The 20,065-nt window shown below is 48.1% G+C and overlaps 9 protein-coding genes across 9 annotated transcripts; 5 read left to right on the top strand and 4 right to left on the bottom strand.

Annotated features, from left to right (window-relative positions):
• Positions 1 to 1,783: 1,783 nt before the first annotated feature.
• Positions 1,784 to 3,367, top strand: FPOAC1_004943 (uncharacterized protein; the record flags this gene model as incomplete). Its single annotated transcript, XM_044849478.1, has 1 exon — positions 1,784 to 3,367. One exon carries the CDS (start codon positions 1,784 to 1,786, stop codon positions 3,365 to 3,367), a length of 1,584 nt encoding a protein of 527 aa, XP_044708188.1.
• A 342-nt stretch (positions 3,368 to 3,709) lies between these two features.
• FPOAC1_004942 (uncharacterized protein) lies at positions 3,710 to 4,408 on the top strand (the record flags this gene model as incomplete). The annotated part of the gene is made up of 1 exon (XM_044849477.1): positions 3,710 to 4,408. One exon carries the CDS (start codon positions 3,710 to 3,712, stop codon positions 4,406 to 4,408), a length of 699 nt encoding a protein of 232 aa, XP_044708187.1.
• Positions 4,409 to 5,661: 1,253 nt separating this feature from the next.
• Positions 5,662 to 6,585, bottom strand: FPOAC1_004941 (uncharacterized protein; the record flags this gene model as incomplete). Its single annotated transcript, XM_044849476.1, has 2 exons — positions 5,662 to 6,455; positions 6,513 to 6,585. The coding sequence occupies 2 exons, from the start codon at positions 6,583 to 6,585 to the stop codon at positions 5,662 to 5,664; spliced, it is 867 nt and encodes a 288-aa protein (XP_044708186.1).
• A 1,297-nt stretch (positions 6,586 to 7,882) lies between these two features.
• On the top strand, positions 7,883 to 9,669 carry FPOAC1_004940 (uncharacterized protein; the record flags this gene model as incomplete). The annotated part of the gene is made up of 2 exons (XM_044849475.1): positions 7,883 to 9,282; positions 9,333 to 9,669. The coding sequence occupies 2 exons, from the start codon at positions 7,883 to 7,885 to the stop codon at positions 9,667 to 9,669; spliced, it is 1,737 nt and encodes a 578-aa protein (XP_044708185.1).
• A 399-nt stretch (positions 9,670 to 10,068) lies between these two features.
• FPOAC1_004939 (uncharacterized protein) lies at positions 10,069 to 11,241 on the top strand (the record flags this gene model as incomplete). Its single annotated transcript, XM_044849474.1, has 4 exons — positions 10,069 to 10,262; positions 10,319 to 10,364; positions 10,413 to 10,757; positions 10,810 to 11,241. The coding sequence occupies 4 exons, from the start codon at positions 10,069 to 10,071 to the stop codon at positions 11,239 to 11,241; spliced, it is 1,017 nt and encodes a 338-aa protein (XP_044708184.1).
• A 715-nt stretch (positions 11,242 to 11,956) lies between these two features.
• FPOAC1_004938 (uncharacterized protein) lies at positions 11,957 to 13,054 on the top strand (the record flags this gene model as incomplete). Its single annotated transcript, XM_044849473.1, has 1 exon — positions 11,957 to 13,054. One exon carries the CDS (start codon positions 11,957 to 11,959, stop codon positions 13,052 to 13,054), a length of 1,098 nt encoding a protein of 365 aa, XP_044708183.1.
• Positions 13,055 to 13,378: 324 nt separating this feature from the next.
• On the bottom strand, positions 13,379 to 14,793 carry FPOAC1_004937 (uncharacterized protein; the record flags this gene model as incomplete). Its single annotated transcript, XM_044849472.1, has 2 exons — positions 13,379 to 14,289; positions 14,343 to 14,793. The coding sequence occupies 2 exons, from the start codon at positions 14,791 to 14,793 to the stop codon at positions 13,379 to 13,381; spliced, it is 1,362 nt and encodes a 453-aa protein (XP_044708182.1).
• Positions 14,794 to 15,564: 771 nt separating this feature from the next.
• Positions 15,565 to 16,417, bottom strand: FPOAC1_004936 (uncharacterized protein; the record flags this gene model as incomplete). Its single annotated transcript, XM_044849471.1, has 2 exons — positions 15,565 to 16,295; positions 16,345 to 16,417. 2 exons carry the CDS (start codon positions 16,415 to 16,417, stop codon positions 15,565 to 15,567), a joined length of 804 nt encoding a protein of 267 aa, XP_044708181.1.
• An 863-nt stretch (positions 16,418 to 17,280) lies between these two features.
• Positions 17,281 to 19,152, bottom strand: FPOAC1_004935 (uncharacterized protein; the record flags this gene model as incomplete). Its single annotated transcript, XM_044849470.1, has 3 exons — positions 17,281 to 17,527; positions 17,582 to 18,597; positions 18,649 to 19,152. 3 exons carry the CDS (start codon positions 19,150 to 19,152, stop codon positions 17,281 to 17,283), a joined length of 1,767 nt encoding a protein of 588 aa, XP_044708180.1.
• Between the last annotated feature and the right edge of the window lie 913 nt (positions 19,153 to 20,065).

The following is a 20,065-nucleotide window of genomic DNA, read 5'->3' as shown; positions in this document are numbered from 1 at the left end:
GTTCTAATCTAGCCTCCATGTCACTCGCTGCTCTACATACCTAGCTGGGCTAGCCTGCCCACTGGCTCTATTAGCTAGCTGCCCGGCCGGGGGACGGATTCGTTACCTGGGCAGGGTTTCAGGACCAAAACTCATCCACCTGTAAGCGCCATCGAATCGGTGACAGCATGGCACAAGCAAGGCTGAACCTGGTTAAATTTTCTGTTGTTGCCTGTCTGTGTAGGGTTTCAAAGCCCGTGATGGGGAACTTTGCGATCCCAAACACCCCCCAGACCGCTACATAACATACATTGTACCTACATACGTATGTACATGCTACCGGTTTACCGGCCGAGATGTCATGCTAAATTGGAGATCCGCTTTGGAACAACGAGGCTTCCTTCCAGACGGTTGGGCATGGGCATGGGCCATGAGCACGGTTATTTTCCAGGCGGTGGGAGAAGTTCCAGAAGATTTCCCAACAAGTCAACCCTGCAAGGAAGCATTGCGTCAAGGGTACGCGAGCCGAATATCACAAATAGGAGTTTTGTCTGGTCATAGAGACTATGCGGTATGAGGTGAAACGAGTCCAGACCGACTCGCTTTTCCAATGCGGTGGATAAAATTGATGATGTTTCAATATCGGAATACCGCCTACCGACATAATGGTCCAGCTAGCCTCGGCATAATCGACAGATATGGCTCTGGCTTTGACACCGGTATATTAATGATCGGTATAAGCAAAGGACATCTGTCGGTCTGGAGGCCTGTAAGGGGATGGATATTTACGGATGCTTGATCTGTGGAATCTATCATGGAATGTGATCGCTCACCCCGATGAGAGGCTGAGAAAGGAATAATTATCGTCTGATATACATGAGGCTGTCTGCCAGCCTTGACCAAAGACATATTTGTTTCATGAGAGACGAGACAAGAGATAAGAGTAATGAACGGCCTCCAGTCAGCCAGCCAATGTTGTAAAGTGACATGGACAATGCAATTTACTTGGCGGTCTATTCATGCAGTTCCAGGGTCCAAATCAGACATGATGGAGCAACTCTGCATTTAAAATACTCCGTAGTCGCCATGTAGATCTACAAACTGCAGCAAAAAGCAACGTTTGTTGCATGAGGCTACAAGCAGCCAAGAGCCTATCATATCGGCATGTCTGGGGTTTCATGTACTCGTATTAATGACTCGCAATGTTTGTATAGGTTAAATTGAGTTTGAATCATGTTGCATTGCAGTAGAAAATACCCTTTATCAGGGGAAATGTACTTACGGTAGTTTGTCTGTGCAGCTATTAAACGTAAACACGAGTCAAAGACTCAAACTACAGCCCGGGCCAAAGCTACCTACCTCTACCACCTCGTTGTGCTCTGTATTACTGTAGTACCTACTCTACTAACGTAGCACTTGGTCATGACTCCACCATGACTATCAAATTAGGTACTTACCATTATCCGTAGTCTCTCATCTTGTATCATATCAAAGTTTATTGAAGCAGCTTCAACATTCATTTATTCTCCTGCAATAGGTAGGTACTCGCAAGCCACACTTCGTTGATATGCATGTTCTTCACGTGACCTATAATGTCTGCCTTCCATATGCGTCTAGCGCTTGCTCAGGCCCGACGTGATCCGCGGGGGCTGGAGCTAAAGCCAAACGCGCTTCATCTCGAAACAGCTCAGCTTCATATTGACCTCCACTCTACGGCTTTAATAAGGGCCTGTCCTGAGTTATATCGCCTACAGTATTGTCGCATTATTGCATTATATTTTTTATTTTTACTTCTATTTCTGCAATGCCTGCCTGTCATGGCTGTCGAGTGCGCAAGGTCAAGTGCGATGATGGAAACCCCTGCTCGCCTTGCCGTCAGTTCGATGTCCAATGCATCAGGTCAACGGCACCTAGGAAACGTCAGAACCCCAAGCGAGGACGACTTGTAGCCCAGGCCAGAGAAGGCAATATCCAACAGCAGGCGGTTCTTTCGCCAAGCGCTTCCGTGTCTCCTTCGGCAGTTCATTCAACGCCTCATGCAGCTAGCGAATGGCCGCCAGGGAGTAGCCCTGGTTCAGCATCAGCATCAGGACCTTTCTCTCCAAACTCAGAGGCCTTTACCAACGGTTTCTTTCACTCGCTGCTGCCAGAGTTTGAAAAGGTCGTTTACCCTTTTAGTCCTGCAATTACACCCGAGGAAATCCTCGCATCAATATCCATGATGCATCATAATCCCGAGGATGCAGCTCTGGTATACGCATATGCTGCCGTCACCACCTTTTTATCACAGACGGCAGACAACACACACGGTAGTGTAGCAGCGCAAATAAGCAACCTGGTATACCACAGTCTCGAAGCACATCATCGTGCCGGCATCAGTAGTCATGGCCCTGGACGCGTAGATGAGGGGGTGCCTCACAGCATCAAGCGCATCATTACATGTATCTACCTCGAGATTTCAACAATGGGTTTGACTCGCCTCGACCGAAGTTTCAGCTTTATCCGGGAGGCAATATCATTAATTCAAGTCATGGAGGTCCAGCAACGGACGTTGCCAGAACCGACACGGACACCATATCCGATGGCTCGGTTCCAGCAAGTGTACTGGGAGGCATATATACACGAAAGATTTCTCACCATCGCCGATGGATATCCTAGCATTATGCCCCCTCTTCACACAAACCTCTCGGCTACAGATGCCTCCACACCGGAACACATCAGGGTTGGGTTTAACTGCTTAATAGAACTCTTCCTGATTCTGGACGAGACGTTCCTCGCATGTTGGCAATCGCAGCGGGGTTCAATTGGTGGGCTAACGGTGCAGTGGATCGAGAACAAGCAGGTGCAGCTTGACCAGGCTGAGATGAACGCCGCAGCGGCCGAGGCAAGGATGAGTACTGCTGGACACGCTGGCTTTACGGAACTGCAACGTGCCGACCTCTTCATCACGAGACTTTGGCTGCGCACATTACTATGGCAGCTGGCTCTGTCACAAGGTCTTCTCCACTCCGGATCCTCCGACACAACGCACGAAGGACTATCACTACAGTTCCCAGCATCACGTCTGTCAATACAACTCCGCAGCCTTGTTGGCAGGCTGGACAGTATTGTGAGTATAGCAACTCAAGGCAGTGGCATCATACAGAAGCTTTTTGAGATTGCCAGCACAATCGCCGATGTCCTTGCCCTTCCTACGGGCCACAACGCGGAAGACGGTCTTCGTTCGCATATTAAAGATTTTCTATATATTGTCAATTTCCTGCTGGAGTTGGGATTGATGAGAGAGAACCAGAAGGAATATCTGCGTGAGAAATATCACATGCTACAACCGTTGAATACAGAGGAAGATATGCCTGCACATAATGGAGAACAGGCAGTTGTGTCTTGATATGACAAGGCCCATGTTAAGGATATCTGATTAGCCAGGATAGGTTGATTTTACATGTATAAGTAAAAAATGATAAGACGTATTATGAGTTATGATTACTAAGTTTCATCAACTCGGGAGACAAGCAATAGGGAGAGCAAGTATTGTTTGGCATGTAAACAAAGGGTAGTATACGGAAATAATGTCAAAATAAAGTGTATACAAGGTTGGCATCTTAAGCTCAGCTTCTTCTACATGCGCAGACAAGGATTTCTAGCGCCACCAAAAAAAAGGTCACCCCCCCACCCACACAACGTCAAACCTTGAAACCAATTCACGTACCCTACACGTTCAACATCAAATATGCATTTCCAGCCCGTCGAGCAAATGGCTGACGAACCATATACCGCCCGTCCTCAGGATGAATCTCAAATTGATCATCCAGAAACAAACGATGCGCTAGATGATGTCTTTGGCTCGGGTCCTTCCTCACCTACAGAGCATCGTCACAGCGATGAGTCAAGCACAGCTCACCCTTCTGATATCCGTCGGTTACAGACAGAGCATACGACAGCTGGATATCGTGAGGGCATCACTGTCTCCAAGGAGAGCAGTATTCAGGCCGGTTTTGACGAGGGGTTCAGTCTTGGTGCGAGCGTAGGACTTAGAGCAGGCCAACTGCTAGGCCTGCTGGAAGGCATCGCAGAAGCCGTCCACAGCCTCAAAGATGCGGATTCTTCCCGAGTTGTTGAACTCACGAAGCAAGCGCACGAGGAACTCAGCACACAGGGTATCTTCAAGCCTGAATACTGGGCTGAAGATGGGAACTGGAAGTACGAAGTTGAGCCTACCGCAGGCGCAGAAGAAGTTGTCTTTGCGGATGTGGCGGATGCGCACCCACTGGTGAAGAAGTGGACAGAGGTCATTGAGGAGCAGATTAAGTTGTGGAAGATTAATCAGAGTATCTTGGATGATGAGACGGGCGTGAGATTGGAGAGTGTAATGGACGACACGCTGGGGTCAGGAGCTGCACCAGTGGCGAAGAAGCCTTTGGATTGGTGAAGTTGTTCAGGACTTTGGAAAAGCAGCTATAGAAAAAGAGAGGGACTCATGAGATCCAATTGGAAATATTGAGGTACGCCTTTGTTTCTTGGATGAGGCGGGCTAGCTAATGATTGCCAGAATGGGATATCCCGGGAAGGATTGAGATCCAACGCAGAAGAAATGTACGGGATTGTATCATGGGTCAAGCTATGTTGACACAATGAGGCGAGTCTATCTCGAGGAATCCAAGACAGCGTATGGGGATAACACGCTCGAAATCTCACACGTCACCTGTCAGTAATCAGGGATAGTCTCTTGGCCTTGTTTCCAGGCCTGAAACTTGAGGATACAATCATACATGCATCATGTACGAAGCCTCATATCAAGAACAAGGAATATACATCGGTCAAGTTAAATGTGGTGCTGTGATGCTTTTTGCAGTATAGGTTGTTCTCTCGTTTTGCTAGACTAATAATCTCACACCCCAGTAACATAGCAACCCGGGAGCTGACCGAAGAGAGAAGTGGCATATATGGCCTGCTAATAATAGAGATTGGCCATGGTTTGGCTGATATGTCGCATTGGGAATGTGTTCTGTCACAAAGCTGCCTGTAGCCCATGCAGCTGAGTGAGTACTCAGAGCCGAGCACCAATCTTGCCTGGATTTTGAACAGCTGAAATGGCCAAAAAAAGATCACTGCCGCTGATAAGCCAGTCCGAGCATCGGGCCACCTCGATGTTTGTTGTTTTGGGTGGCGCAACCCACCGCCATCTCATACACCGACAATTGAACATCCGATATTCCATCCGAAACTCACTCGAACTCTGAATTTACACCATCGCCCCTGGCCCTTTGCGTCTGAGTGTCCCTTGCGTCTCCAGTGCTCGACCGGAAAGCATGCAGTTTAAAGGGGGCTCTTATCGCCGCCATTTCAACGCATTCACCCTGACAGCTCCAACACCCGCATTTCTGTTCCTGCCATAAGGCGCTTGTGGCAGTCGATAGAGTGGCAGTAGATAGAGTGGAAGTACCGGGTACCGGGCGCATGCGTAAAGAAATTTTCTTCGCAATATTGGGGACAAGTCGAGCCTGCCAAGTGTGCCAATCATGCCTTAAAGATAACCTTTTGTGCCTGGAACTGAAGGTCCATGAGTCGGCTCTTCTCGCGTGTTCCACGGCTCAGGATAATGCGTGTATTGGCTGTCGGGTGTTGCGTGCCTCATATCTCGTTCGCTATATCGTGATTCGTGGTGATTGTCGATCATCAACTTCAGCCATTGACATACTTCTGAAGTGTCTTGGCCACATCTTCGATACGATCGTACTTGCCGTACAGCTCTTTAGTCGTCTCCCAATCGCGGCCCTCTCTGCCAAACATCATAAGCTTGATAACATTGCCGTCATTGTCCATCGCAACTCTGCCGCTTCGGTCATCGGCCCAAGAGAACCTGATCTGCTTGGCCTCGATGTCTGCTATTCCGACCTCGACGATGTCATCGGGCAAGACTGTGTCGTCGGCTCTACCATGCAGACCTAGACTTCGTCTCAAATCGGCAGAAACACCCAATCTGTTGTGGTACCGCACGATCTCCCGCCGCAATGCCCTGACAAATCGATCCAAGTCTTGCTGGGGAGAGTCGTCGCTTTCCGGTCGTGGAGATGGGAGATGAAGGGCTGCCAATCCGGAGATGGGAATCGCAGGAGGGAGTGTATTTCGGTGGACGCGCAGGTACTTCGATTTGTAGTATGGCCGATTGAGAAAGACGTAGTACGGTTGCAAGAACTGGCTCTTGGACATTATCTCGAATCGCAAGCCCAAGACATGGCCACTATCGACTGAATTGGGATCGGGATCATGGACCTTGAAAGCTGTGACGGAGCTGCACGAGCGGTAAAGGTTTTGTTGTGTATGTGCCTTTTGCTTTTCGGACTGGCTGAGGACTTTGGTATGGGCTGAGGACTTGCGGGACGAGAACCCTTTGGTCGACTTGAGTAGAGCTTGTGTTGAGGGCGCGGAGAGGATAGTAGATGTTTGGATCTTGAGCGATTTGCGTAATGTAGCAGCTGGATTGTTTTATGCGTCAGATAATGTGTCGAATGCGCCATTGAGTTTCTACCAACCTTGTTCTTTAAGCGCTGCGATTTCCTGATCAAGAAGTTCGCTCTCTGTCGGAGGTGGAGTTTCAGATGACATGATGATGTTGGATGTATCGTGCGACAGGGTGAAGCGTGAAATTGAGATTGCGATGAAGAAGAAGAAGATGATGATGTTTTGGTCTGTTTACAAAACAATGGCTTGAGAGTCACGATTGGTTGAAGCTCTGACAGGGACATTGATAAGATAAGACGTCTTTGTATAGGTACTAAGGTACCTATGTACCAAGAGGTATCCGCCTCTAGGTTGGTGACTTGCATGCCCCGTATCTAGGTACCAAGTTCCATGTGTATTACTTGGGGTTGATTACATGGAACTGATTCAAAATGAAATGGGATATTTTGCAGTATTGGTCGATGGGTATAATCCAATTGTACTGATCATATTCTGTTTTTTGTTAGCATTTTGAATGTTTTGGTCCCCTGATTTGTCACACCCATAGAATATCACCCAGTGACAGATTGTAGGAGGTCTCATTGGTCATGATACTCCCCAAGCCCTGGAACATCAACATCGTCCAACCCCTGACGCGCTTCCTTTTTGGGAAAAACTGAGTTCGGAGAGTGCTTGGCTTTTGGGGTTACGTAGATCTATTTTGCTCAGTCCTTTTTGCGGTTTGTGAAGTAATAGATTTCCATCTTTATGTGTTTGTTCTAAAATATCCGCTCTATGTCTGTATTCTTCTATCTACTAAGCTGTCTCATTCCTTTGCGTCAAATTGAGATACATCCTTTGTAATAGACCCTCTCTTATATCGCCACCAAAAAGGACCTGTCTTCAAGAGGCCAGCTAAGAACAAAAAAACCCCCGTCCCTATCGCCTATTCCCATTCAAGATTCTAGATCCATCCCCAGATAGAAAACAACCCAATCATATCACATCTTTGAGAGGCCACGGTAGCGGGAGCCTACGAGGTCCTCTTTTTCTGCCTACGCCAACCCGTATCCGAAACGTCTACAGTGAGTGACCTTCTAAGATTTCCAATCATTCATTCCTGGTACGGCAACGACTGACAACTTTTCCTTCCTTCCTTCCTGTCTGCTGCACTCCTTCAACTACCGCATTCATTCTTACTCTCACGCACACTCTGATTATACTTTCTTTTCCTCTCTTTCTACTCTCCTCGCTTCAAACAATCCTCTACTCTTCTCCTATATTTGTACTACTCCATAAAATACGTCACGCAAACGAGACAGATCCATCGAATCGCACCCGCATCTGACTTTGACGCTTTCGACGCCTCCTTGTCGCATTCGTTCAGCCCCCCTTCTGCAATCTACACCACCACTTTCTTTTACGCGCGCCATAACCTCGATTCTCTTCCCCTCCGGCACCTATGACCGCCAGAGCTCGACGACCTCAAAACAAACCCGGCCGGCCGCCCCTGACAATCAAGACTGAAGATACAGAGGATGCGAATGGGAACGGGCACATCAACGGCAACGGCAAAATGAGCAGCGGAGTAGAGATGCGCCGGAAGGCAGCTAATCCAGGAGACGAAAATGTCGCTGCAAACTTCATCAAGAGCGAATCCTTTTCCCTCGATGATCCTGTTCCAAAGACGCCCGCCCTCAACGATCATGGCTTCTTCGAGCTTCCTCGACAGGACCAGAGGAGTTTCCTTCTCTTGGTGCTTTTATACTTTTTGCAGGGCATTCCCATGGGTCTAGCGACGGGTTCCGTGCCTTTTCTGCTCAAGAACCACATGTCTTACAGCGAGATTGGTGTCTTTAGTTTGGCCTCATATCCATACTCTCTGAAGCTTCTTTGGAGTCCTTTCGTGGACGCTGTCTGGAGCCCCAAGATTGGCCGACGCAAGACTTGGATTGTCCCCATTCAGTTTCTCTCTGGTTTCGGTATGGTATGGCTTGGATCCCACGTTGAAGGCATGATGGAAACGGCCGGAAAGCCCGGCGGCATGACAGCCTTCTCCTTTATGTTATGGTGGTTTTTCCTCGTCCTTATGTGCGCCACCCAGGATATCGCTGTAGATGGCTGGGCTCTGACACTCCTGACTCCTGGAAACGTATCGTATGCTTCAACTGCGCAAACCGTTGGTCTCACAGCTGGCCACTTCATGTCCTATACCGTTTTCCTTGCCTTCAACGCCGCCGATTTCGCTAACAAATGGTTCCGAACTGTTCCTTCAGATGAAGGTCTTCTCTCACTCGGAGGATACCTCAAGTTTTGGGGTTGGTCCTACATCATTGTCACTATTGGACTCGGACTTTTGAAGAAGGAGGACAAGTCGCAGAATGAAGATGGCGTCTGGGATGTCTACCGTATCATGTGGGGTATTTTGAAGCTTAAGAACGTTCAGACCATCATCATTGTTCATCTCATAGCCAAGATTGGCTTCCAAGCTAACGACGGTGTCACCAACTTGAAGCTTCTGGACAAGGGATTCGGCAAAGACAATATGGCTTTGACGGTTCTTATCGATTTCCCCTTCGAAATCGGTCTGGGTTACTATGCTGGAATGTGGTCTCAAAAGTACACTCCCATGCGTCTTTGGTGCTGGGGCTTTGCTGGTAGACTTGTCGCCGCTCTGTCTGCTCAATTTGTTGTCGCAATCTTTCCATCCGAGGGAGTCACATCTTGGTATCTATTAGTGGTCATCGCCGAGCACCTGTTCTCGACCTTTACCAACACCATCATGTTTGTTGCGGTCTCGGCTTTCCATGCCCGAGTGTCAGATCCCGTAATTGGCGGTACCTACATGACACTACTTGCAACGTAAGTAGTACACATCGCGTGTTCAAAGCGCACAAACTAACAACTCATAGTGTATGCAACCTCGGTGGTACATTCCCAAGGTATTTTGTTCTGCAGCTCGTCGACAGCTTTACAGTGGCCACATGCCACCCTGGCAAGTCTGATGCCTCGGCATTGAAGGGCACACTCATCACCGAAGCCTTTTCATGCGCAGTGCAGTCTGAGAAGGAGCGATGCGAAGCCGGTGGTGGAATATGCGAGATGACCCACGATGGGTACTACACGGTGAATATTCTCTGTGTATTGTTTGGCGCCGCGACATTCTTCTGGTACATTAAGCCCAAGGTGATGCATCTCCAGAGTCTGCCATTGCGCGCGTGGAGATTGACAAATGAGAACAAGCGATAAAGTAAGAGAAGGAAATAGTTGAGTATATAAAACGGCTACATGTGTGGGTAGTAGAAAGTGGGAGGCCCGCACTACATTGTTCGATACCTGCGGAAATAGTAGTATAATATACAGATGGCCAATCAAACGAAGACAGTTTGTGCATGCAAGGAATAAATTTCCAAGTAGCTAATGAATGAGAAGCATATCGAATGAAAGCAGACATGGCCAAATACTTGGAAATAATTAAAGGTTTGTGGACGGTTAACACATGTAGGATTGTTGGTCTGGCAATTCGTTTCATATCCAGAGCCTGACAAAGCGCTGCTGCCTGATATTTCTGATTGATCAACTACCAACAGTTGAATGATAGAACAGCATCTGCTCATGGAACAAGCATGGCATTAATTAGCCATCAGAATGTCCGATAGCGCTCTCATTGTGAAGGCAAACAACACTATTCGTGTCCTTGACAAAGACCATAGAGATGCGTCTTGCAGAGCACTTTCGAATATGTTGTCAACCGATATTGCCCAGCAAACATATGCCCAAATCCTCGATGGACTACCAACTGAAGAGTCACTCTTGGAGGGTTCCCCTTATAAGCACACCCTGTCTTTGAGTTGGAGCATACCCAGATCTGTGTGGGGTTTCTTGAAAAGGCACGTAGAATGTGCGCTGCTCTTGATCCTTATCATATGCAGTTTGATGAATATGTAAGTAGTATCAGCACAGGAATTAGAGAGTGCCAATATGACAACTAGCTTTTGAAATCGTTTCAAGATGCCAATAAGGGCTCTGAAGAATACAACATCCGTCTTGTCGAACTCACAGTTGTTGCTTGTCATCAGATAGCTGTCTACTTCTTCAATCTTGACGATGGAGCACACAATCATCAACTTTACCAGGACTGGGCGCAGCAGCGACGAATGGAACAAATTTTGACATCAGAGGTCAGAGACATTATCCCACCCTCTGCATTCTTCCATACATCATACACATATTTCGACCAATATCCCCAAGGACTTGCAGATGTTGCTGGAGACTGGGCAGAAGGACGGATATTCGGTGGTGTTGTCGTTTTCGACCGTGGCGAGACTGAGTCAGAGGTATGTTACCCATACATGGAACAAAGACACGAGCCTCATAACTAATTACCAGTGCAAATCTATGTGGATTCATGGGGCCAGACTCAGAGGCCCAACGACTCTTTATCCACCCACGCCAGACCAATTTGACTCTTTCATCAACTTTTTACTATCCGACCCAGAAGAAAGGACCACTTGCCCTCTACCAATACACGGAAAGAACGAAAACCGCCCTCGGTGGCATCCATATGATGCACTTGCAAAGTATCACATTTTCCGTGACAAGTACGAACGCAGACTTCCACTGGAACATCCAAAGAGAGAATGTATGCTCGTTAATGCCGACTGGCCAGAATTGGCCGACGAGTACATAGTCAATAATACGGACTTTATACGGAGAGAAGGAGGAGTAGTCACTGATGAGCAGATTGCAGCTGCATTGGCGCGCCTAAAAGAGGTGACTCCCTCGTCGCCTTGTTGGCATCCGAGTCTTGAGAAGAAATGATGAAAATGTAACAAATATTTATCAACGCTGTACTTGATAAGTAAGTTTGTTATAATTGTCAGATATGATTCTTTCCTGATTAATTGGCAACAATGTTATTTGGAGATAAGAAGAACCCATGATCTGATGTAGTGCATTAGGTGGTGTATCATGAGACAAATTTCCTGTGTTAGTCATGATTTATTGCCGGTAAAGTAGTTCTTTCTGCTTGTCAAAATCATGAACTTGACCATTAAACTCATACATAAAATCAGATCTCTTGTTATACTAGATATTCTTTCGATATCAATATCAATGAGGTAACTTTCTTTTGTTTTGTAAGTGATATGCACGCATATTTACTTGATTCAAGCTTCAAAACCTTGCCGGGATGATAAATGCATAAGTAGTATCCGTCACAGTTGATGGGGCCAGAAGCGAGGAATGGGAACAACTACGCACAAATAACCCTCAAATCTCGTTCTTGATTTCTCTCCTTCTCTAATCACTTGACACCAACTTCTCGGAAAGCTTCATTCCCTGCTTATGCTTATTTTCCGTCTTCCGGGATCCGGACGTCTGTTCAATTAACCCCGCCCGACCTTCCGGAAGCCCGGACCTCCGCGTCCGCGCCCGCATCCGAATCTCCGCCCGGATACTCACTCACTCACTCACCCACCCACTCACTTTGTGCGCTGACTCACCAAATCTTCATCCTCAACCTCAACCAAACAAAATGGCTACGCCCGCAAACACCGCTGCAGAGGCCCTCGTCTCAGAGGAAGCTTATTTCTCTCAAAACCCTCCCCCACGAAACTTGGCAGCCCACACAGCTCTCGCAGATGGCTTCATTTCCTCCCACGCCGCTGCAGGTCGCCGTGTCGTCCTTGTCACGTCAGGTGGCACAACTGTTCCCCTGGAGAAGCAGACAGTCCGCTACATTGACAACTTTAGCGCTGGCACTCGTGGCGCTACGAGCGCAGAGTACTTTCTCGAAGCTGGCTATGCCGTGATCTTCTTGCATCGCCAGTTCAGTCTGCTGCCGTACTCGAGACACTACTCACACGCTACGGATTGCTTTCTGGACTTTTTGACCGAGGATGCCAACGATAGAATTGCCGTGAGAGGTGAGGTACAGGATAAAATGAGAGAGGTGTTGAGAAAGTATCGCAAGGCGAGGGATGATAACATGCTTCTCACTCTACCCTTTGTCACTATCGTCGACTACCTCCACGAACTGCGTGAAATTGCTCGACTCATGCGTCCACTTGGCCCGTCTGGTCTCCTCTACCTTGCTGCTGCAGTGTCAGACTTCTTTGTTCCTCCTGACCGCATGGCCGAGCATAAGATCCAGTCCACCAACGCTGTTGAGCAGAAGCGCACCGAGGAAGAAGAGACCTTTGACAATTTTGACTCATCACCTTCAGTCCCACGTTCAAAGCGTCTCATTGTCGATCTTGACCCCGTTCCCAAGTTTCTCAAGAACCTCGTCGACGGCTGGGCGCCAGAGGGTATGATTGTGTCATTCAAGCTTGAGACAGATCCTGCGCTGCTGGTTCGCAAGGCCCGCTACAGTCTCGATCGCTACCAGCACCACCTCGTTATCGGGAACCTGCTTTCGACGCGAAAGTGGGAAGTCGTCTTTGTGAGTCCTGGAAGAGATGATCGCTGGGTGCGTGTGCCTCGGGAAGGTGGTTGGGGAGAGGCTGAGGAGAGGCCACTTGTTGCAGAGGAACTGCCGGCCCAAGATCCTGACATTGAGATCGAATCTCTCATTATCCCTGCAGTCCAGGAGCTACATGGTGAGCACATCAAGGGCCAGAGTAGGAAATAAACAAAAAAATGAGTCAAAAATACAACATAAGATACGAGTCACTGGTACATATACGAACGATCAGGACACGACCACCGTTCTACAAAAACAAAAATTATATTTTACTATACGACGGTATCTTATATACAAAGATTTGCAATATCGTAACGAATTGTCTTCCTTCTCCTTTTGATTTCCAAACTCCTTTTCAAACCAAAATGCAATGCTTTTGTTCTGTATCATAAGTTTTGAGCGCCAAGATTTCCCATCCAGCTCGGCTTATTCCCAAGACGAGTATCAACTTCGTAGCGTGCCGTCGTAGATATACGCCGGCTGCTGAGTAGCTCAAAGGGCGGCCTTCCAGTTGTGCAGCCCAAGAAGGGTAACCTTGGCCAAAAACAGCGAGATCATAGAACCCACATAGATGGCACCAGTTAGGATAATGAGTCCCCAGTACTCGCCACCGTTAGCCTGGACAATACTGCCACCGATGGGGATACCAATCAGACAAGCAAAAGACACAATCGTGTACGCCGTCGCATAGTATCGTCCGTACTCCTGAGTCTTGCACAGTCGCCCAATGCAAACAGGTGCGATGGCAATAGAAGTACCAGAGGAGAAACCGAAGAGCACAGCAAAGATGATGACACCAGCTGTCGTTCCACCAAGAGGAAGCCATACGCAGAAACATGCCACGATGGCAAGAATGACAGCAAGGATGCTGACGTTGAAGGGACCGATTACATCAGCATAATAGCCCGGAAGAAGCCGACCGACGACCGAACCAGCGTTGAGAATAGGGATGAGGTTATAGGAAAAGTCTTTTCCAAAGCCCTTGTGAAGCGCATACGTCGAGATGTAGCCGAGAGGGATGAAGAGTGAGAATTCGAGCAGGAAGACGCCGATGGTAGTGAAGAGGAAAGGCAGGCTCTTGAAGATCATAAAGTTGGGGTGCGCGGTTGCGTCCTTGGCTGGTGGAAGTCGAGACCTGAGGAGGCTGATACCTATCATACTGCAGACAAGGCAGATGAGAGCAATAACTCGGGTTGCCCATCCGTAACCAATCTTGTCGATTAGTCGAGTCAACATAAAGGGGTAGACAATACCGCCGATTCCACCAGCAGTGGATGCAACACCGGTCGCTAGGCCTCGCCGGGCCTTGAAGAAGTGACCAACCGCAGCGATGGATGGAGTGAAGAGCAGCGAAGATCCAAACCCGCAGAGTAGACCGAATGCGACAACAAAGTGCCAGAGTTCTACAAAAGTCAGCAAAAACAATACCAAGCAAATCTGAGCGAAGGGAACTTACGAGTAGCAAAGCTCATAAAGATCATACCGCCAACGGTAAAAACTGCACCAGCAATGACAAGCCACCTGGGGCCATACTTGTCAAAGACAGGCCCAATGTAAACACCGCAAAAGAAGGCGAGAAAGGTGTAGATGGAAAAGATCCAACCAACGGTGCCCTCGCTATACTCTGTGAGTTGGTTGTCGAGGACATAGGCCTGAAACGTGCCGAGAGTGTTCATTAGTCCAAGCGAAGCGAATAGAGAGAACCACGAACCAGCGACCACGGACCACGCCTGCAAGCCGCCCTCTGGGTACGTTTCCTGGTAAGAGGCTGTAGATGCAGCGGTTTGGTGCTTCTCGAGATCCCCGTCTGTTTTTACATCGCCGTTTCCGGCGTCGACTTGGTTGACATGGTTGATGACATCGTCTTCCTCATAGAGGGCGCGAGAAGTGACTTGGTGGCAATCCATTTCTTGTTGTTTCGAGCCGTTCTTAGTCTGTCCGTCCCCAAATAGCGCTTTTGTTGTCTCTTTACAAGCACTTCGACATGTCAATTGGACATTATTGAACGATTAAAAAGACGGGACAAAGAGCAGATCATGCTTAAATATAAACATGATCGGGTTTCGGCGCCGCCCCAGCCAAGAAGAACGAGGCCCGCTTTCGGAGTGCGGCCGGATTGACCATAGAAGAAGGATCTGTCGTGATGAGAAAAGTAATGAAAACTCATCATTTGTTCGCCTACTGCCTTGAGCTCCACCTGTTCGCGGGTATGGAACGGTCGTTGATCAAATCGAGACATACTTGTTGGGTCTAAACCAAAAGCATTGAATAGCCAACGCCTTCTAAGGACAAGCCAATTGCGCTCTCTTTTGTTCTCGGGAAACGTTATCGGTCAAGAAAGATGTCGGTCAACGCACTTTGTCCTCCGTCTTCTTCTTCAGTTGTGTGTGTGGGTGGTCAGATGGGTCCTTTTCCCCAGCTTTTCCCTATGCCGCTATAATAGCCGGCCTCAACCCACCCCTCGGAGCTGTGTCGATCTACCGTATGAAATCGGTAGTGGAGGACAAGCCAAGGGCGACTAATGTAGAGTTGAGTCACATTGCGTCGAATCGATGTTGCATTTATGTGGTATTCGGCGATAAAATTTGTCGTCGGCTAGCATATGGCCGACATTATGCATGTATTATTATCTGTCGATAGTGTCAATGACACAACGTCTGTACTAACCTCCACTCCAATCAAGCCTCTTCGTCCTCAACATCCTCCATGGTCACATGCCGTGACGTCGAGCCTTGATCGGGTTGTTCTTCCGCATCCCGGTCAACCGTTTTGAGGTAGCCTTCCTGTTCTAGCCGGTCTGCTTCTTCTGGCTCTATCAATCCGCCCTGACCTTGGCCCTTGTTCATCTTCATCTTGACAGCTGTAGGTACGAATGCTGAAACAGCTTCTTTCCGGAGATCGCGAACCACTGGTTTCGCTTCGTATACAGTCTTTGCTTCCACGGGTGGTGCGTCCTTCTTTTGCTGCTTATCTTCGTTGTCTTGTCTCGCTGCGTTCTCTTCCGCTCTCTTCGCTCGTCGCTCGGCATACCATTTGTCCATAACGTCTTTGGGAATCGGTGGAGGCGTATCTCGAGGCATAGGAATTTTCTTGATGTCGTCTGGAACGTCTTCATCACTGGTAGTAGCATCATTTGACCCTCTACGCCTCTTGCCCAATATGCCAGGTCCTGAATCGCGATCTCTATTCCATCCTCGTCCGAACGTAGGTGCCTTGTCACCCAGCGCTTCTCTTGCCTTCTTTACTGATTTAAGCTCCTTCTCGAGACCTTCCAGCGTTTGCTCCTCATGTCGCGTAAGCTTGCCACCACCTGATGTGATTTTCTTGAGGTCGTCGATTTGTTTTTGTATGCGCTCGGGGTTCTTTCGCGATAGCTTTTCGTTCAAACGTTCCTGTCGTTCATGTTTGCCTGCAAACGATATTAGATCTGTATCTCAGGCATCTTGGATTTTTCTGACCTTTTTTAAGAGCCTTGGCCTTGTCAGCTTTGCGTTGAGCTTGTACGGGATTGTAGTTCTTTTCTTTTGGCATCGCGAAAGCACAAGTAATTTGGACTACGTGCACTTTTTGTATTTTGGGTTTGGAATGTTATCAGAGCTATCAATCTGATAGTGCTTGAAGATTAGATGAGATTAATTCAATGAGTAATTGTGTTGAGTCTTGTCGTAATTTGCGTTTGGATTGTTGAAGATGAACATATCGTTAGGTTCCATTGCTAGGCTATTTCCTTGTCGCGATCATAATGCCCCACATGATGACTAAGGTATCATGAACATTTGAAATTGAGGCTTGGAAGTGATGTTATTATGTCTTCACGCCTTTTTTTACTTCTACTGTCATGATCAGCGTCATTCATATCAACATAAAATTTCTACCACTAGGTTACACGGGCTACCACACAAGACACTGGTTTTGATTGAAGCCAGACTTAAATGTCATCGGAAAGAAAAGTGAATTGTTCTTAAAATTGCACATACATGTATACTCATCCACTTCCGCCAACGCAAAGTTATCTCGTTTTCTTAATCAATCATAATGTACCTTGAAATGGGAACCAGAATCAAGTCATAATTATTCATAACAGCAAAGAAGAAAAGAAAAAAACACCTGTCCAAAGCAAAACCTCAAATAGAAACCTTCAAAACCCCGAGAGCTTAAGCTTAGAAGCAAGTAATTTGTAGGCATAGTACATCAACATGCCTTTAGATAATCCCATTCTCCGTTCCATGCATTTCAATTCCATCTCAGATGTTGACAAATCAAGCGCCGGAATCCCCTAGGTTTTCCGATTCCATCCTTTCTGTTGTAAACGCCGTAATCATTGTGTAGCTGCTTGCTGGGTATGTCGCCGAGGTTCTTAATGTACAGCCGGATCTTGTTGGTAGGGCCCAGTCTTAAGCTGATAGACCAAGGTGCGATTCTGGCTTTGACTGTTTAGACGAAAGTTCTACACCCAACTTCTCCGCAACACAACTACTGGAAACATCTTTGCCCATGTATTTTTGAAGAATGGTGTCAAAGTCAGTTTCCGCCACCACAGGCCCAGTGCCAGAGCACTTGGCCTTCTTGGTAAGCTCGGAGCAAAGACCGTCCAGGTCAAACTCGCCATTCTGTGCCTTGGGGCAAGCTTGAAGTTTCTCCCTAATGTAAAGGTTAGATCGCCGACTTTCATGGGGACCGAGAAGTAATACATACCAGAGCTGATTGCAATTCATGTTCTGTTTCTTGAGGGGCTCATCGTCACAAGACTCCTTCTGAGCATCAATTTGATCGATCAAATTGGATGCCTTCTTGTGCTGGTTGTTCGCCTGAGCATTGGGACTGTTGGGCGCCATGTTGTAAGGGGTAAAGAAATCACTGTCAAGAGCATCGTTGAAGAAGTCATCGAACGATGGGTTGGACAAAACGTTTGCTTGAGGCTCACGATAGTCACCAAAGAGCTGAGGATCAAATTGTCCGCCATTCTGTTGTGAGAGCCAGTCAAAGTTGGTGCTACTGAGGTCGACATTACCGAATTGGTTAACGTTGTTCTGGTTTGACTGTTCCTCGCCAATGGTGGCCATTGTATCAACAGGCTTGAAACCCATGGGCGACTGGTTGAAAGGTTCGGGCGAGGTACCGCAAGAAGAGCTGGGGCCAGTGTTTGAATGCGAAGAAGCAGATGGGGAGCTCGAAGCGCCGTTGACGCTGTAGTTTGCAGAGTCAACGCTCGTGCGGGAAGGATTGGTGGCGGAACTTGACATGGAAGGGCTGAAAACACCAGAGAACTTGGCCAAATCCTCCTTAAATTGCTGTGCCGATTGCGCGTTGTTATTCATATTATTGTTAGGGCTTGGGTAAGAAGCTTTTTGCTGGTCTGGGCTTGTAGGTGATGATTGCTGAGGCCTATTGGTAGGGGGTCCTGGGAGCATGCCAAACTTGGGAAATTCGAACTGGAAGTTAACATCGCCAAGATTGCTAACAGCAGCACTACCGAAAGGAACCTTTTCTCGGGGCAAAGTTTTGGTGGTTGACAAGACAGTGACCTTTTGCTTGTACTGGTTGAGTTCGGCCGTCATGCGCTCAACCTGTGCCCGCAGCATGCCATTCTCGTGGTTAGCGGCCTGAGAAGCCTTTTCCAACTCATCAACCTTGGTCTCGAGATCTTTCAGATGCCTTTCCTTACGTTCTCTAAAGGCACGCTGAGCAGCTCGGTTTTGAGCTTTACGTTTCTATCATGTGTTAGTAATGCGTTGGGTAACTATGAACGAGGCAAAGCATACCGAACTGGGCTCGGATGTAAGGGGCTTACGGCCAGGTTTCTTGGGAACCTTGCCGGTGCTTTCGCGACGCTTGTGTTCTTGACCCGGGCTGTCTTCGTCGTCCTCATCTTCTGGGTAGCTGCGTTTCTCGGGAGTCTCGGTTTCTGAAGAGTCTGACAGTGCCACAGAGACGGCGTTGTTTGTGGAATCGGCCGTGGTACCAGGAAGGTCTCCAATCATGGATGGCTGGTCCTCGCTGGCAAAAGAAAAATCGAAGCCAGAGTCGCCAAAGTCATAGTCATAATTGTCGAGGAAGGGACTCTCCTGGAAGACTGAGGCCTGGCCGGGCTTTTGTTGGCCGGCGGAGTTGCGGAAAGAGTTGTTTTGGGCAGAGACAGCGTTGTTGGCGGTAGAACCAGAAAGCTGTTGCTTATTGGAGTTGAGGGCAGCAAAGAGAAGGTTCTGCTGTTGCGGGGTCAAAAGAAAGTTGGGTGGCAAAGAGCCTCCAGTACCGGTGGAAGCCATCGCGAGTGATGGGATGTGAGGCTCGTCGAAGAAGAGTGTCGCGAAAGATGGAAAATTATTTGAAATCGAAAGAAGTGAGTTTCAGGGCACTCTAGATTGGATACCAAATCCAAGCAAGCTCTCTGCCAAACCAGGCTCACACGGGAGGGGGGCAAAGAGCCTGAGCGCGTGTAGCGGCGACGTCGGGGATCTGACAGGACCTAAAGAGGCGGGGCTTGGTTTATAATGGGTTAAGAATGCTGCACGTATCCGTCAAAGTCATGGAACCAAGTACAATGCGGTGAAGTATGGACAAAGGATAAACGAGATTTTCGGATTGGATTGGATTGGATTCAGGAACAAGGAACTGAGGCTATCGAGAAGATCAATCAGTATGTAAGTAAGCAAGATGGATGATGAAATTGGCCGCCGACTGGTGTCAAGGTCAGGCGGAGCCAGGGATGATGAATGGGAGAAAAAGCCCGCCTGCCCGCCGGGGATACAACTAAACTGCCACTGTAGGCAAACGCCATGAGAGCGGGGGGCCAACTGAACCAGCGGGCGTTGACTTGGGACTGCACTGTAAGACACTGTATCGACGCGTACCAAAAAGTCCAAAGCGGAGCTTCCATCCGGAAAATTTGCTGCCTGAGTCACAAATATTCCTTCTAGCTGCTTCTTCCATCAGCTCACTAAACCATGAACAGGTACTGATGGGTGGGGGGACTAGGGAGGCTGGCACAAGCTTGTGAGCCTTTAACAGTGTGAATAGCATCAAAGTTGCATTTGTCAGCCGGGGCGACCGGTTCCTACCCAGGGTCCTGGTATCAAACTGTCTGACTTACAAGATGGAGAAAAGATGTAATAAGAGCCGGATCAGACGAGCATGTTATTTTTTGTTTTGTCTCTTTTTCCCTCTTTTCTCTCATTTTAT

The sequence above is a fragment of the Fusarium poae genome, chromosome 2, assembly GCF_019609905.1.
Source record: "Fusarium poae strain DAOMC 252244 chromosome 2, whole genome shotgun sequence".
Lineage (NCBI taxonomy): Eukaryota > Fungi > Ascomycota > Sordariomycetes > Hypocreales > Nectriaceae > Fusarium > Fusarium poae.
Note: the sequence above shows the minus strand (reverse complement) of the source record. Positions and strands in the feature narration are given on the sequence as shown.